The sequence below is a fragment of the Kogia breviceps genome, chromosome 12 (genome assembly GCF_026419965.1).
Source record: "Kogia breviceps isolate mKogBre1 chromosome 12, mKogBre1 haplotype 1, whole genome shotgun sequence".
NCBI lineage: Eukaryota > Metazoa > Chordata > Mammalia > Artiodactyla > Physeteridae > Kogia > Kogia breviceps.
The window spans coordinates 2,597,401-2,609,475 of record NC_081321.1 but is presented as its reverse complement, the minus strand read 5'-3'; the positions used below and the strand labels follow the sequence as shown (position 1 = coordinate 2,609,475).

The window sequence follows — 12,075 nt, the reverse complement described above, 5'->3', positions numbered from 1 at the left end:
AGCACCCCCAGCTCCCACTACAAACACATCTATTTACAACACCAAAAAAAAATTTTGCTTCATAGATGAACTCAAGGGAAAAAAGAGGGCTTCCCTGATGGCGCAGTGGTTGAGAGTCTGCCTGCCGATGCAGGGGACACGGGTTCGTGCCCCGGTCCGGGAAGATCCCACATGCCGCGGAGCGGCTGGGCCCGTGAGCCACGGTCACTGAGCCTGCACGTCCGGAGCCTGTGCTCCACAACGGGAGAGGCCACAGCAGTGAGAGGCCCGCATATCGCAAAAAAAAAAAAAAAAAAAGAGAAAAAAGAATTTGCAGTTTCCAAAAACAAAGAAAGAAAGCACAGCCAGAATGAAAATGGAAAGCTGTTGTCTGAGTTTTCATAGAGGTTTCTAACTGGACATAAGCTCCAGACATGAGTTTCAAACACCCACCTCTGAAGTGGTATGTGGTACAGACTTAAAGTGCTATTATCCTTGTGCAAAGCAGTCCTCAAAGTGGGGTCTAAGGAACCCAAGCCTATTTCAGGGGACCTGCAAAGTCAAACTACGTTCATAATAATTCTAAGATGTTATGTGCCTTTTTCGCTCTCATTCTTGCAGAAGTGTAGTGTGAGTTTTCCAGAGGATATGTGATGTGATATTGCCAACAGACTGAATGCAAAAACAGGTAAGAGAATCCAACCGCCTTCTATTAGAAGGCTGGTAACTGTTGAACCTGGATGCCAGGTAGGGAGGGAGGGAAGTTCATTACTGTGTTTAGTTTTATACATTTGAAAGTTTCGATAATACAGAGTTAAAAATAAAACCCTCCAAGTAAGAGGTTAAATAGCCAGTAACAAAGCTGAAGGGAGAATTTGTGAACCAGAAGACTGATTTGAGGATATCATCCATAACACAGCACAGAGATAAGGAAATTATAAAAGTGTAGCTAAGAGTTACAGAGGATAGAAGAAATTCCAACAAAGGTTTAACTAGGAATCCCAATACAGAATAATAAAGAGATACGATTCCTACCCTCAATAGGCTTAAAAAAAAAGCAGTTTTCAAAAATACTACTCAATATATTTTTTAGTTGGCTGAAAAAATATTGAATCTAGGTGAAGAGACCAGGCCTACATACAAAAAGTTCCAAGATGAGACAACATATATTAAACTCCAAACACAGATAAATAAGTAAATTATATAGTTCTTTAGAGGACAACAAACTAGTCATCATCATGAGTCTGGATCAATAAGAAAACTTGGTGGAAAAGGAAAAACCTGGGTTGATCTTGGAAGACTAGGTAAGATTTGAAGGTAAATGACAAGGGACAGAATATACTGGTCTGGCTGGTAAAGAGGCAAAGTGGAATGGTCATACTCAGAAAAGCAGAAAAGAAGACCAGAAAAGAAGACTGGATCTTTAATCCTAAATTTCAGACTAAGAAGCTTGGATGATATCCTATATTCAAAAAGGAAATAAAACAGATTTTGAAAAGTGAAACAATATGATAAACATCTTAAATATTTTTATATTTATCTTAAAATTTTTGATTATGGAAAATTTCAAACAAAAATAGAACTGCATAATGAACTCCCCAAGACCCACTGATCTTAAAATTTTAACTGAAAGCAATGTATGAGAGAGACTGCAGAGAATAGCAGTGTTCAGAAAAGCTACTTTAACAGCGTGAGCCTAAGGCAGTTACCCTTCAAAAGGCCCGCTTCAGGGCTTCCCTAGTGGCACAGTGGTTAAGAGTTTGCCTGCCAATGCAGGAGACACGGGTTCGAGCCCTGGTTCAGGAAGATCCCACATGCTGTGAAGCAACTAAGCCCGCGCACCTAGAGCCCGTGCTCCCAACAAGCAAAGCCACCACAATGAGAAGCCTGCACCACAACGAAGAGTAGCCCCCACTTGCTGCAACCAGAGAAAAAAGCCTGCATTCTGCAACGAAGACCCAACGCAGCCAAAACTAAAAAATAAATAATTTTTAAAAGGCCCACTTCAAGTTCGGCCCCTGGCTGGCACCTGGAAAGCTGCATGGTAAACAGCTCGTGACACTGACACAGGGTGGCTCGCAGTGCTGTCCAGTGTGGCTTGTGCACGCCTGATCTCCTTCTATGGGGTCTGGAATTTTGCTATGTGTTGGGCAGAGGGTGCCTATGTCACCAGCCGCTTACAAGAACCCCGAGCTCTGAGTCTCTAACGAGCCTCCCTGGTGGGCGATGCTTCTCACGCGGTGTCAGTCTGACGCCGGAGCCTACGTGCATCCTGTGTGACGCCAGGGAGAGAGGGCTCTTGAAAGCTTCCAGCTGGCCGCCTCCGGACTTGGACCACACACCTTGTTTTCCCTCTGCTGATTTTACTTTGTATCCTTTCACTACAGTAAGTCACAGTCAGGGGTTCTCAGCGAACCTGAGAAGGTCTGGGGAACCCCCAACACAAGTGATCATTACATAAGACCACGGCAATTATCCCAACATGACATGATAGGACGGAGATAAGGACAGTGGTAGTGGGACTAAAAAGAGGCCAATCCCATAGAAAATAATGAAAAATAAATTAACAGGATTTATTCAGTGATTTAAGACAGAGAGAGGATAAGATGAAAAAAATGTTTCCAAGGTTTCAAGTTCTATGCCTATTTTTATTCCTCAGAAGCCCTGTTTGTAGAGCACTTGTATTTATAAGACAAATGTATTAACTTCAGAAGTACTTTTCCACCAAACTATGATACCAGAGAAGCATGCTATCAAACACCAAGAAGCTAACTCATACAGAAGTTCAACATAAATGCACAATTCCTGGTGAAAAGATGGTAGGTATCTACTTTTCTAAACGTAACTTCCAGAGGACAGTAACAAACTGACATAAAATATAAGTATAAAAAATACAGAGATTTTGGGTCTTCCCTGGTGGCGCAGTGGTTGAGAGTCCGCCTGCTGATGCAGGGGACACGGGTTTGTGCCCCGGTCCAGGAAGATCCCACATGCCGCGCAGCGGCTGGGCCTGTGAGCCGTGACCGCTGAGCCTGTGCATCTGGAGCCTGTGCTCCGCAACGGGAGAGGCTGCAGCGGTGAGAGGCCCGCATACCACACACACACACACAAAAAATTCAAAATCAAAATGAAATTCAGAAAAAGTTAAAAGCTGTAAAACAAAGCTGCTTCCCAATCATTAGGTAACTGCCTACCATTTGCCAATGGAAGGGTATGAAGAAACTAAGGTTGATGCATTTCTTTATGCTTCGATTAAGCAGGTTTAATTCAGTGACATTGAACATGTACACATTTCAACACTGAACTGTTCCTATAAAACATATCTGTATAGGGTTTCCCTGGTGGCACAGTGGTTAAGAATCCGCCTGCCAGTGCAGGGGACACGGATTCGAGCCCTGGTCCAGGAAGATTCCACATGCCGCAGAGCAACTAAGCCCACATGCCACAACTACTGAGCCTGTGCCCTAGAGCCCTCGAGCTGCATTGCTGAGCCCAAGTGCTGCAACTACTGAAGCCCACGCGCCTAGAGCCCATACTCTGCAACAAGAGAAGGCACCACAATGAGAAGCCAGTGTACCGCAACGAAGAGTAGCCCCTGGCAACTAGAGAAAGCCCACGTGGAACAACGAAGACCCAATGCAGCCAAATAAATAAATAAATTTATATAAAAGTCAACTTTCAGACTAGATTTTTTAAAAAGCAAGATTCAACCATATGCTGCCTGTAAGAGACACACACCAGATTCCAAAATACAAACAGCTTCGAAGTAAAAGAATGGAAAAGATATGCCATGCTAATGGTAACCGTAAGAGACCTAGAGTGGCCATATTTTTAATTGTATATCCTTCTCCACTATGTAACTTTTTTTTTTTTGCGGTATGCGGGCCTCTCACTGTTGTGGCCTCTCCCGTTGCGGAGCATAGGCTCTGGACGTGCAGGCTCAGCGGCCATGGCTCACGGGCCCAGCCGCTCCGTGGCACGTGGGATCTTCCTGGACCGGGGCACCTGCCATCAGCAGGTGGACTCTCAACCACTGCACCACCAGGGAAGCCCCTAAGTTTTTTTTTTTTAACCATGTGTTAAATCTTTTAATAGGAGATAAAACTCTCAATTACTGCCAATTATAAAGGGAAAGAAAAGGTGACAAGGACCAAAGTAAAGAGAAAAAGAAATAAACATCTTAATTCAGGTTTACACACAGAGGTCATCTCCTAGGTGACAGTACTTCATTATCTGTTATAGTTTAAATGCATATTTGAACACCTAACTGCCCAGGTGTTAAAGGAAAATTAATTGTGGACTACCAGTAAAATGTAATTAAAAAAAAAAAAATCTTAAGTCATTTGCTAGATTTCTAAACAGAAAGAGCAAGGCAAAATCTTAACTAAAGTTAAAGTTTTAAACCAATTTAACTGGTTTTAAAATGCAAAGTTAAATAATATTTAACGGTACTTTGAATTTATTGTTTTCAAAACTGAAGATTAGTTTTACTGTCCAAATTCTAAATATTTAATATTTTAAATGAACGTGGTCCCTTAAGATTAAAGAAAGGCAGTTTTCTACTACGTAAAGGTTGAATCAGCTTCAGGGTAAGAAATCTGGATACTGCTATGTGCTCTGCACCTCTTCTTCTGGCAGCATCTTTCTCCGACCATCCTTTACAGGAAATCCACTTCCAAAGTCTTTTGAGGAGATGTCAGCTCCATACTCTACGATAACATCTTCTTCAATGCTGCTCACCAGCCTCCAGAATTCCTTCTCCACTAGTTCTGTGGGAACCATCTACTCAGGGAAAACAAAGATTACAGATTACCAACTCTCTATAACCATAACCCACTATGACATAATACACATGTCAAGCGAACAAAAGCCCATGAAAAAACAGAAAACCTTCTCAATTCCCAGAGCTGAAAAGACTGCAGTCCTAGCTTTTCTGACTGACAATGGGAAAAAGCTAAAGACAACTTAGATGTTCAGAAAAACATAATGAATTTGAACTGCCTTCTTCTGCAAGCTGCTTTCCAACTAAGAAGGATAAAGATGACCCAGGACATAAGGAAGGAAAAGGAAATACAAAAATCAAGGCTGAATTTTAACAGTTTTGGCAAATTATTTAGAAAGGGATTTTTTTTAAGTCCAAGATCCCCCAGGAAAAGAAGCAAACCTCACACTACAAATAACTAAACCAAAGCAGCAACTGCCACATCCTCCATGCTTGTCTGTAAAGGACAGCACTCACAGAGCACTAAAGAACAAGTGGAAGACAGAAGTCAGTTTCTCTACAGTGCGCACACTGCCACAACAGAGGGTAAAAGAAACAAAAACGGAGCCCAGGCCCCTAATCTTCAGATCTGGTGTTCTATCATCTTCTTTATGCTGTCCCCGTTTTCTACAAAATAATGAAAGTTTTTAAAAAGCAACGCAAAATCTCTGGAATCAGATAAGTCTTTCACACTTCCCCAAAGTGACCTAAAAGATAGATACTCACATGAACTGGCATATTGAAATAGTCAGACTTAAAATTATCTGCCATCTCTCCAAAGCTCTGAAGTGTATACTCTCGTACAGCTTGTTCAAATCCAAAGGCTTCTCTAGGTTTATTACATTCCTGGGAAGAAAAAAATATCTAAGATTAACTTACTGAAACTGAACTGAAGGACGCATTAAGGCCCTCAGGTACCACCTTCTTTGATCATTTCCCTAGGTGAAGCAAATCCAGTCAACTCTAGACTGCAAAACAAGTATTAATGTGGAATCAGGAAATAATGTTCTTAAACTTCAACGGCATTTTCACACCTTCTGGTAGGAAGCTGGCAATGAGACCGCTTTAGGCTTTGGAGTCGGCATTGAGCTCCGGCACCAAGACAAACACCTGGAGGACTACCAGCCTGGAATCGAGCCCAGGGACGCGCGTCACCCTCAGTGGGAAAGATAAATATGCTCACGGAGGGAGGACAGGTAAAGGACAAAGGCATAGTCACCGGGTCGCTAGGATAGTTAGCTAGAAAAATGATATTTTTTCATACTATCAACCACCATGACCAATTTCTTAACACAAATACTGACTTCGAGTAGAACTGAATCATCTAACCTTGAGAATAATAATTAAAAAATAATTCAAGGGACTTCCCTGATGGCCCAAGTAGTTAAGAATCCACCTGCCAATGCAGGGGACATGGGTTCGATCCCTGGTCCAGGAAGATCCCACATGCCGCGGAGCAACTAAGCCCGTGCGCCACAACTATTGAGCCTGCGCTCTAGAGCCCACGAGCCACAACTGCTGAGCCCGCCAGCCACAACTACTGAAGCCCATGCGCCTAGAGCCCGTGCTCCACGAGAGAAGCCACCGCAATGAGAAGCCTGTGCACCACAACGAAGAGTAGCCCCCGCTCGCCACACTAGAAAAAAGCCCGCCCACAGCAACGAAGGCCCAACGCAGCCAAAAATAAATAAATAATACAAAGGTCATAAATATACATCTTCGACTACATCTAGATATACCCAGCCATCTCTTTCCCTTCAACGTTCTATCACATTTTGTTAAAATAAGTAAACAGACCAGGCATTTCATGATAATGACATCATTATAATCTTTCAATAACAATTTAGTACAATCAAGTCAAAACTTAAAGAAGTTAATAGATACCACCAGTCTGTTTGGTAGCATGAAAACTGAATGCATGAATCCTACGTTCTAGAGCTTCATGTCTGATTTTTACTTTTAAAAAAGAAAAAACACGGCTTCCCTGGTGGCGCCGTGGTTGAGAATCCGCCTGCCGATGCAGGGGACACGGGTTCGTGCCCCGGTCCGGGAGGATCCCACGTGCTGCCGAGCGGCTGGGCCCGTGAGCCATGGCCGCTGAGCCTGCGCGTCCGGAGCCTGTGCTCCGCCACGGGAGAGGCCACGACAGTGAGAGGCCCGCGAGCCGCAAAAAAAACAAAAACAAAACCCTGCCACAGTAGAATTGTTACATTTCCAGTCACTATCACTCTTTAAAAATCCTGGAGATTTCAAACACTGAAGAACAAAGAGAGAGGAGAAACTTCACGAGATGTGTTCACTGTACATGTGTATGTGTGTATTATTGTTCTTAATTTTAAAAGGTAAGGTTAGGCTTATACCTCAGCGACACATTTAGGACACCTCCAATCTCCTTTGGGTACATCAGGTAGTGGGGGAATTAAACAAAATGTATGATAGCTGTCATCACATCCATCACACAACAGCAATTTATCTTCGTTATTTCCCCGACCACAGAACATACAAACGTAAAGATCAACCTGTTAAAAAACAAAGTAAAATAAAAGTTTATTTTCTGTAATAAGTAATATTAAATTTTTACCAGGAACACCTTAATTGAAACAAAATAATGCACGCTAAAAAGTAAACATAACTTAAATCCTTAATATTTCTTTTAAATAACTGTATTTAAATAGCTTTGTATAAAACTTCCTAAATTTCCTCAGAGCTTCTACAAGCAAATTAATAAAAGCATATCAAGGTATGAGAATAAAGGAAGACTAAATCTAGGGTACCTGAAAGTCAATTTATATAAATAAAATATACCACGTCACCCTTTCTATCCCCGAATACTCTTTATTGGCAGAGGACTGAATACCGAGCATTCATACAGCTAAGGATTTAGATTCACTTCATCCTCTCACTCGCTCACAAGGTATACGACTCAGGGAACAGTGTGTGTATATGGGACAAAGCAAAGTTAGTATCATATAAACCAAAGTTGCAAGTTCAGATGCACCATAAAGTCTTACAACTAAATGAACTAACTAGATGACACACTAAGATATAGCAAGGTAAAAAGTGCAAAACTAAAATAAAAATAAATCCTTTCCCTGACACATCTCAGAACACTTACAAAGTTAACAGAGAGAGTTCCTTTCCGTTGTCTCATTTGCATGTTAAATGCGTCTGACCTGTTGGTAACTTTTCGTCTTCGGGAGACCTCATCTTGAAATAAAAATAGTTATATAATAATAATAGTAAAAACTAATGTTGAGAGCTTACCATGGACCAGACACTGTTTTAGATTATTTAAATTAGTTAAAATCTCACAACACTATGAGGTAGATAAACTATTATCCCCCACTGAAGATAAAGAATCTGAAGCTCAGAGAAGCTTGATAACTTGCACAAAATCACACAGCCAGTCAGTGGCAGACCTGGGATTCTAGTCCAGGCAATCAAGCTCCAGAGAGCTGAACGACTACTTCTACACTGCCCACATGTAGTCCTCATCAGAGACCAATCGGGGACTAGCTTTGAGGTCACTGCCAGCTAATACAATTACAAACATAAAATGGTAAAGTACTTAACCTTTTAAAAGAGCAATAGTCAACATTATAATGCATCCAGTAAGTCCTATCACACTGAATGTTTTGAGAGTGATGGAAGAATACTACCTGATATCCAGAGTTCAATCCACAATCTGAGTAAACACTTAGTCATATCATAAAATACACAGTAATCAATATGACTTGTGATGATAGCAATTCATTAAATTCTTATACAGTAAAAACATATCCAACACAATCTTTGTTAAATTGAGCTTTAAAACTGGCATGCACACAGAACTGTGGAACCTGATCTCTGCACTGGCAATTTCACTCACAAAAGTCTCTCACATGCTGAGCTGAGTGTACTAGGCATTCTTCAAACAGGTCACTGAAATGAAGTGGCTAATGTACAAAGGCAATTAAAGAAAAACATCAAAATTACGGTTAGAATCTAAATCATTAGCTCTCCCCAGTATATTTTGCTATTAAAGGTCAGAGAAATCCTCTATTTCTCTTTAAATTTAAAAATAAGAAGCTTTAGATCACCGGGTGAGAACCATTCATTTCGCGATTCTCTTATAAACTAGACTTGAGAAGCTACAGTTTCTGTGTCATGTGTTAGACATGGAGGAGGAACTTTCTCTCTTCCAAAATATTACAAAAATTCAACATAATATGGCTCCCCACACCTTAAGGTTATCTGCCACTAAAAAGGTGATCTGTGCGGGAACTACGCCGCCTAAGAAAACCCTAAGGCAGAGACTGCGATCGAGCATCATGTGAATCTTGTTACAACCACATTGTTGTACCTTATTTCTTTTCGTGACCAAATAACAGATTTACCTTCTTTATCTTTTACTCCCACTGCCAAGCCTACAACCTTAGGCCCAGCCCCAAAAATCCGAAGTTTCTTCAGTTCCGTGTTTCTATTCGCTTCTCCAGATTCTGACTAAAAAAAATAAACTCACATTAGTCTAATGATTGTGATTCATAAATTTATTTTCTTACCCCAGAAAAGTCTCAAGATCCAATTCAAAAGGAAGGAAAATTTTATTTTAATTTTTCTCTCTAAATCCACTTGCTGCCTCATTGCTGAACAGTCACCAAAGCACTCTGCAACACCCAGATTCCTTTCCACAAAAGAAACTCCACCTTTCATAAAAGCATAGTTGTCAACTAGGCTCTGTCCAGAGACAGACACGACTGGTAATTACTGGTGTAACAGTGGCCATAACTCGATAGAAATGCCCACTTCCTACTTGCTAATGGACACCCATCTTTGATGAGGGCAATTATGCCCAGCCTAGGAGATGAATAATGACTGTCCTAAGCCAATCATGCCAATGCCATCTCTCTTTGTGGGCGATCACCTAGCTAAGAGTGGGAATGCTATCGTGTTCCAGCCGGTGAGACATAAGGAAGGTCTACTGGAAACCTCTGGGAAAGATTTTCATCTTCTAATAAAAGAGAAAGCATCTCAGAGTAAGTCCTTTTGACCCAACTTCCTTCCCCACTGCCGCAAGACTCAGTCTGATGGAAGCACAGTGCTGGACTCGACAGCAGCCACAATACAATCAAGAGACAGATATACCACCCAGACACTGAAGAAGGCCAGGCAGGAAGATGGAAAGAGCCTGGCCCTTGATGACAATGTGAAGTTGCTATACGAACCCTAGAACTACTCATCTCTGAAAATCTAACGTGGAAAACGTGTCCGCATGTGAAAACCGTGTTGTCATTGCTTAAGCTGCTGTCACTTTGGTGTTCTAGCACCTGAGGAGATTAGAGCACCGTAACAGACACCAGCGTTACATCTTGAATTTAAATAATCTCTGAACGCAGGGTAACAACCAAAATTTACTTAAAATATACTCAGTCGATAAGAATAAAAATAAACCAGGATAAAATACAGACTACTTTATAAGTCTATGGCGACCTAACAGCAGACAGACACAGGCAGCCTGGACTACTAAAGAGCATATAAGAACTAAACCAACCAAAATGGCATTTCAAAATTTATCTTTAAACTTTGGTAGGCTGACTTGGTTATATTAACCTACACTCAGTCCAATGAAAAACATTAACACTACACATTTTTATCACTGTTAAAGCAACGTACACAGTAATAAAAGCTAACATAGTGATTATATAGTATGCGCCATATCAAAGTATTCTAGTCAATTAATCCTTACAACCACCTTTTCAGACAGACAATAAAGTCCCCCAAAGTGGAATTAATGTAACAACATTCTGATCTTACTGGAATAAAGCTAGAAATAACATCAAAAATCAAAAGGCCCTTCCACCTGGAATTTTTTCTCTTTATATACATATATCACATATACCATATATCAGAATCTCTGGAACAATGGAAAGAAGTAATCACAGGAAATTCTATAGTCTTAAACACAGCAATCAAAGCAAAAGAGAAGGAATAAATGAATTAAGTTCCCAACTCAAAATGCTAAGAATACAATTACAACATAAACTAAAAGAACTTTGTGATGCTGGATTAGGACTAGAATTATCGGTATAAGCTGAAAATATAAAGTCACAATTTTTAAAAAATTGATTATTTCCCAGCCCTGACCACCAAAAGGGGCTACAAGCAATGGTATCCCAGTAGGAACAAGCAAAACTTGTGCTCAAATCTTGGCTTCTAAACACCATTCCCCACTAAAATGAACCAAGATTCCTTGGAGAAATGGCTAATTCCAGGTCTAAGTCACGGCAAGAAGACAATGGGATTCTTTGTGTAGAAAGTAGGTGCTCACAAACTGATGGAGACGGCTTCCTGGTGGCGCAGTGGTTAGGAATCTGCCTGCCAATGCAGGGGACACGGGTTCGAGCCCTGGTCTGGGAAGAACCCACACGCCTCGGAGCAACTGAGCCCGAGAGCCACAACTACTGAGCCTGCGCGTCTAGAGCCTGTGCTCCTCAACGGGAGAGACCACGGCATTGAGAAGCCCGCGCACTGTGATGAAGAGTGGCCCCCACTCGCCACAACTAGAAAAAGCCCACGCAACAAAGACCCAACACAGCCAAAAATAAATAAATTAATTTATTTATTAAAAAACAAAAAAAAAACTGATGGAGACTTGTCAAAGGACATATGAACCTCTTGAAGGGGCCCCCGTTAGCCAAATTTGGAACAATTCGAATATCAAAAAGGAATAAAAAGTAGTAATAGGCTATAAGACATTTATCAAAAAACAGTCATGCTCTATAGTGAGACTAAAAAGGAGGAGGGTCACTCAAGGTTGGTTCCACAGGTATATACATTCATCAAAATTCATCAAACTGTACACCTAAGATATACACATTTTACTGTATGAAAAAATAATCAAGCGTGGGAGAAGAGTTTTTTTAAAGAAAAATGTTAACTAATAAATGTAGAAGAAATGACAGAAGCAGAAAATCACCTAGTTTGCAACCACCAACATAATTAACTGAGGCAAGGATTATCAAAGAATGTTAAAACTATTGAGTAAAACAAGTTAATGGAATAATGGAAATATTGTTATTGAAAAATAATGGAAAGTTAATGGAAAACAAGTTATTCCCACAGTCTTCTAGTTTACTCTGATTACTTTTATTACAAGGAGAATAGTACATTATAATGAAGAAATGCTGGCTCAAACTTAGTGTCACCAAAAATGGGACATACTGGCACTCTAGTGTGTAAGTGTTAATTTAAGGGTTTGGTCATTCTTGATATAAACAAACTGCAATCTCAGCTTTCAAGGAACTCCTTCTAGTGAGGTCACAGGTGAAAATACAATTAAAGCAGAGTATATCAAG

At 40.7% G+C, this 12,075-nt stretch overlaps 1 protein-coding gene across 1 annotated transcript in view; it reads right to left on the bottom strand.

Annotated features, from left to right (window-relative positions):
* KDM5A (lysine demethylase 5A) overlaps positions 1–12,075 on the bottom strand; it is a 79,814-nt gene that overhangs the window by 49,224 nt on the left and 18,515 nt on the right. Inside the window, exons 6-10 of the mRNA XM_059081422.2 lie at positions 9,118–9,223; positions 7,857–7,948; positions 7,102–7,260; positions 5,468–5,587; positions 4,603–4,761 (exon numbers count right to left, since the gene is read on the bottom strand). Of these exons, the coding sequence (XP_058937405.1) occupies positions 4,603–4,761; positions 5,468–5,587; positions 7,102–7,260; positions 7,857–7,948; positions 9,118–9,223 (636 nt within the window). The remainder of the gene's footprint in view (positions 1–4,602; positions 4,762–5,467; positions 5,588–7,101; positions 7,261–7,856; positions 7,949–9,117; positions 9,224–12,075) is intronic.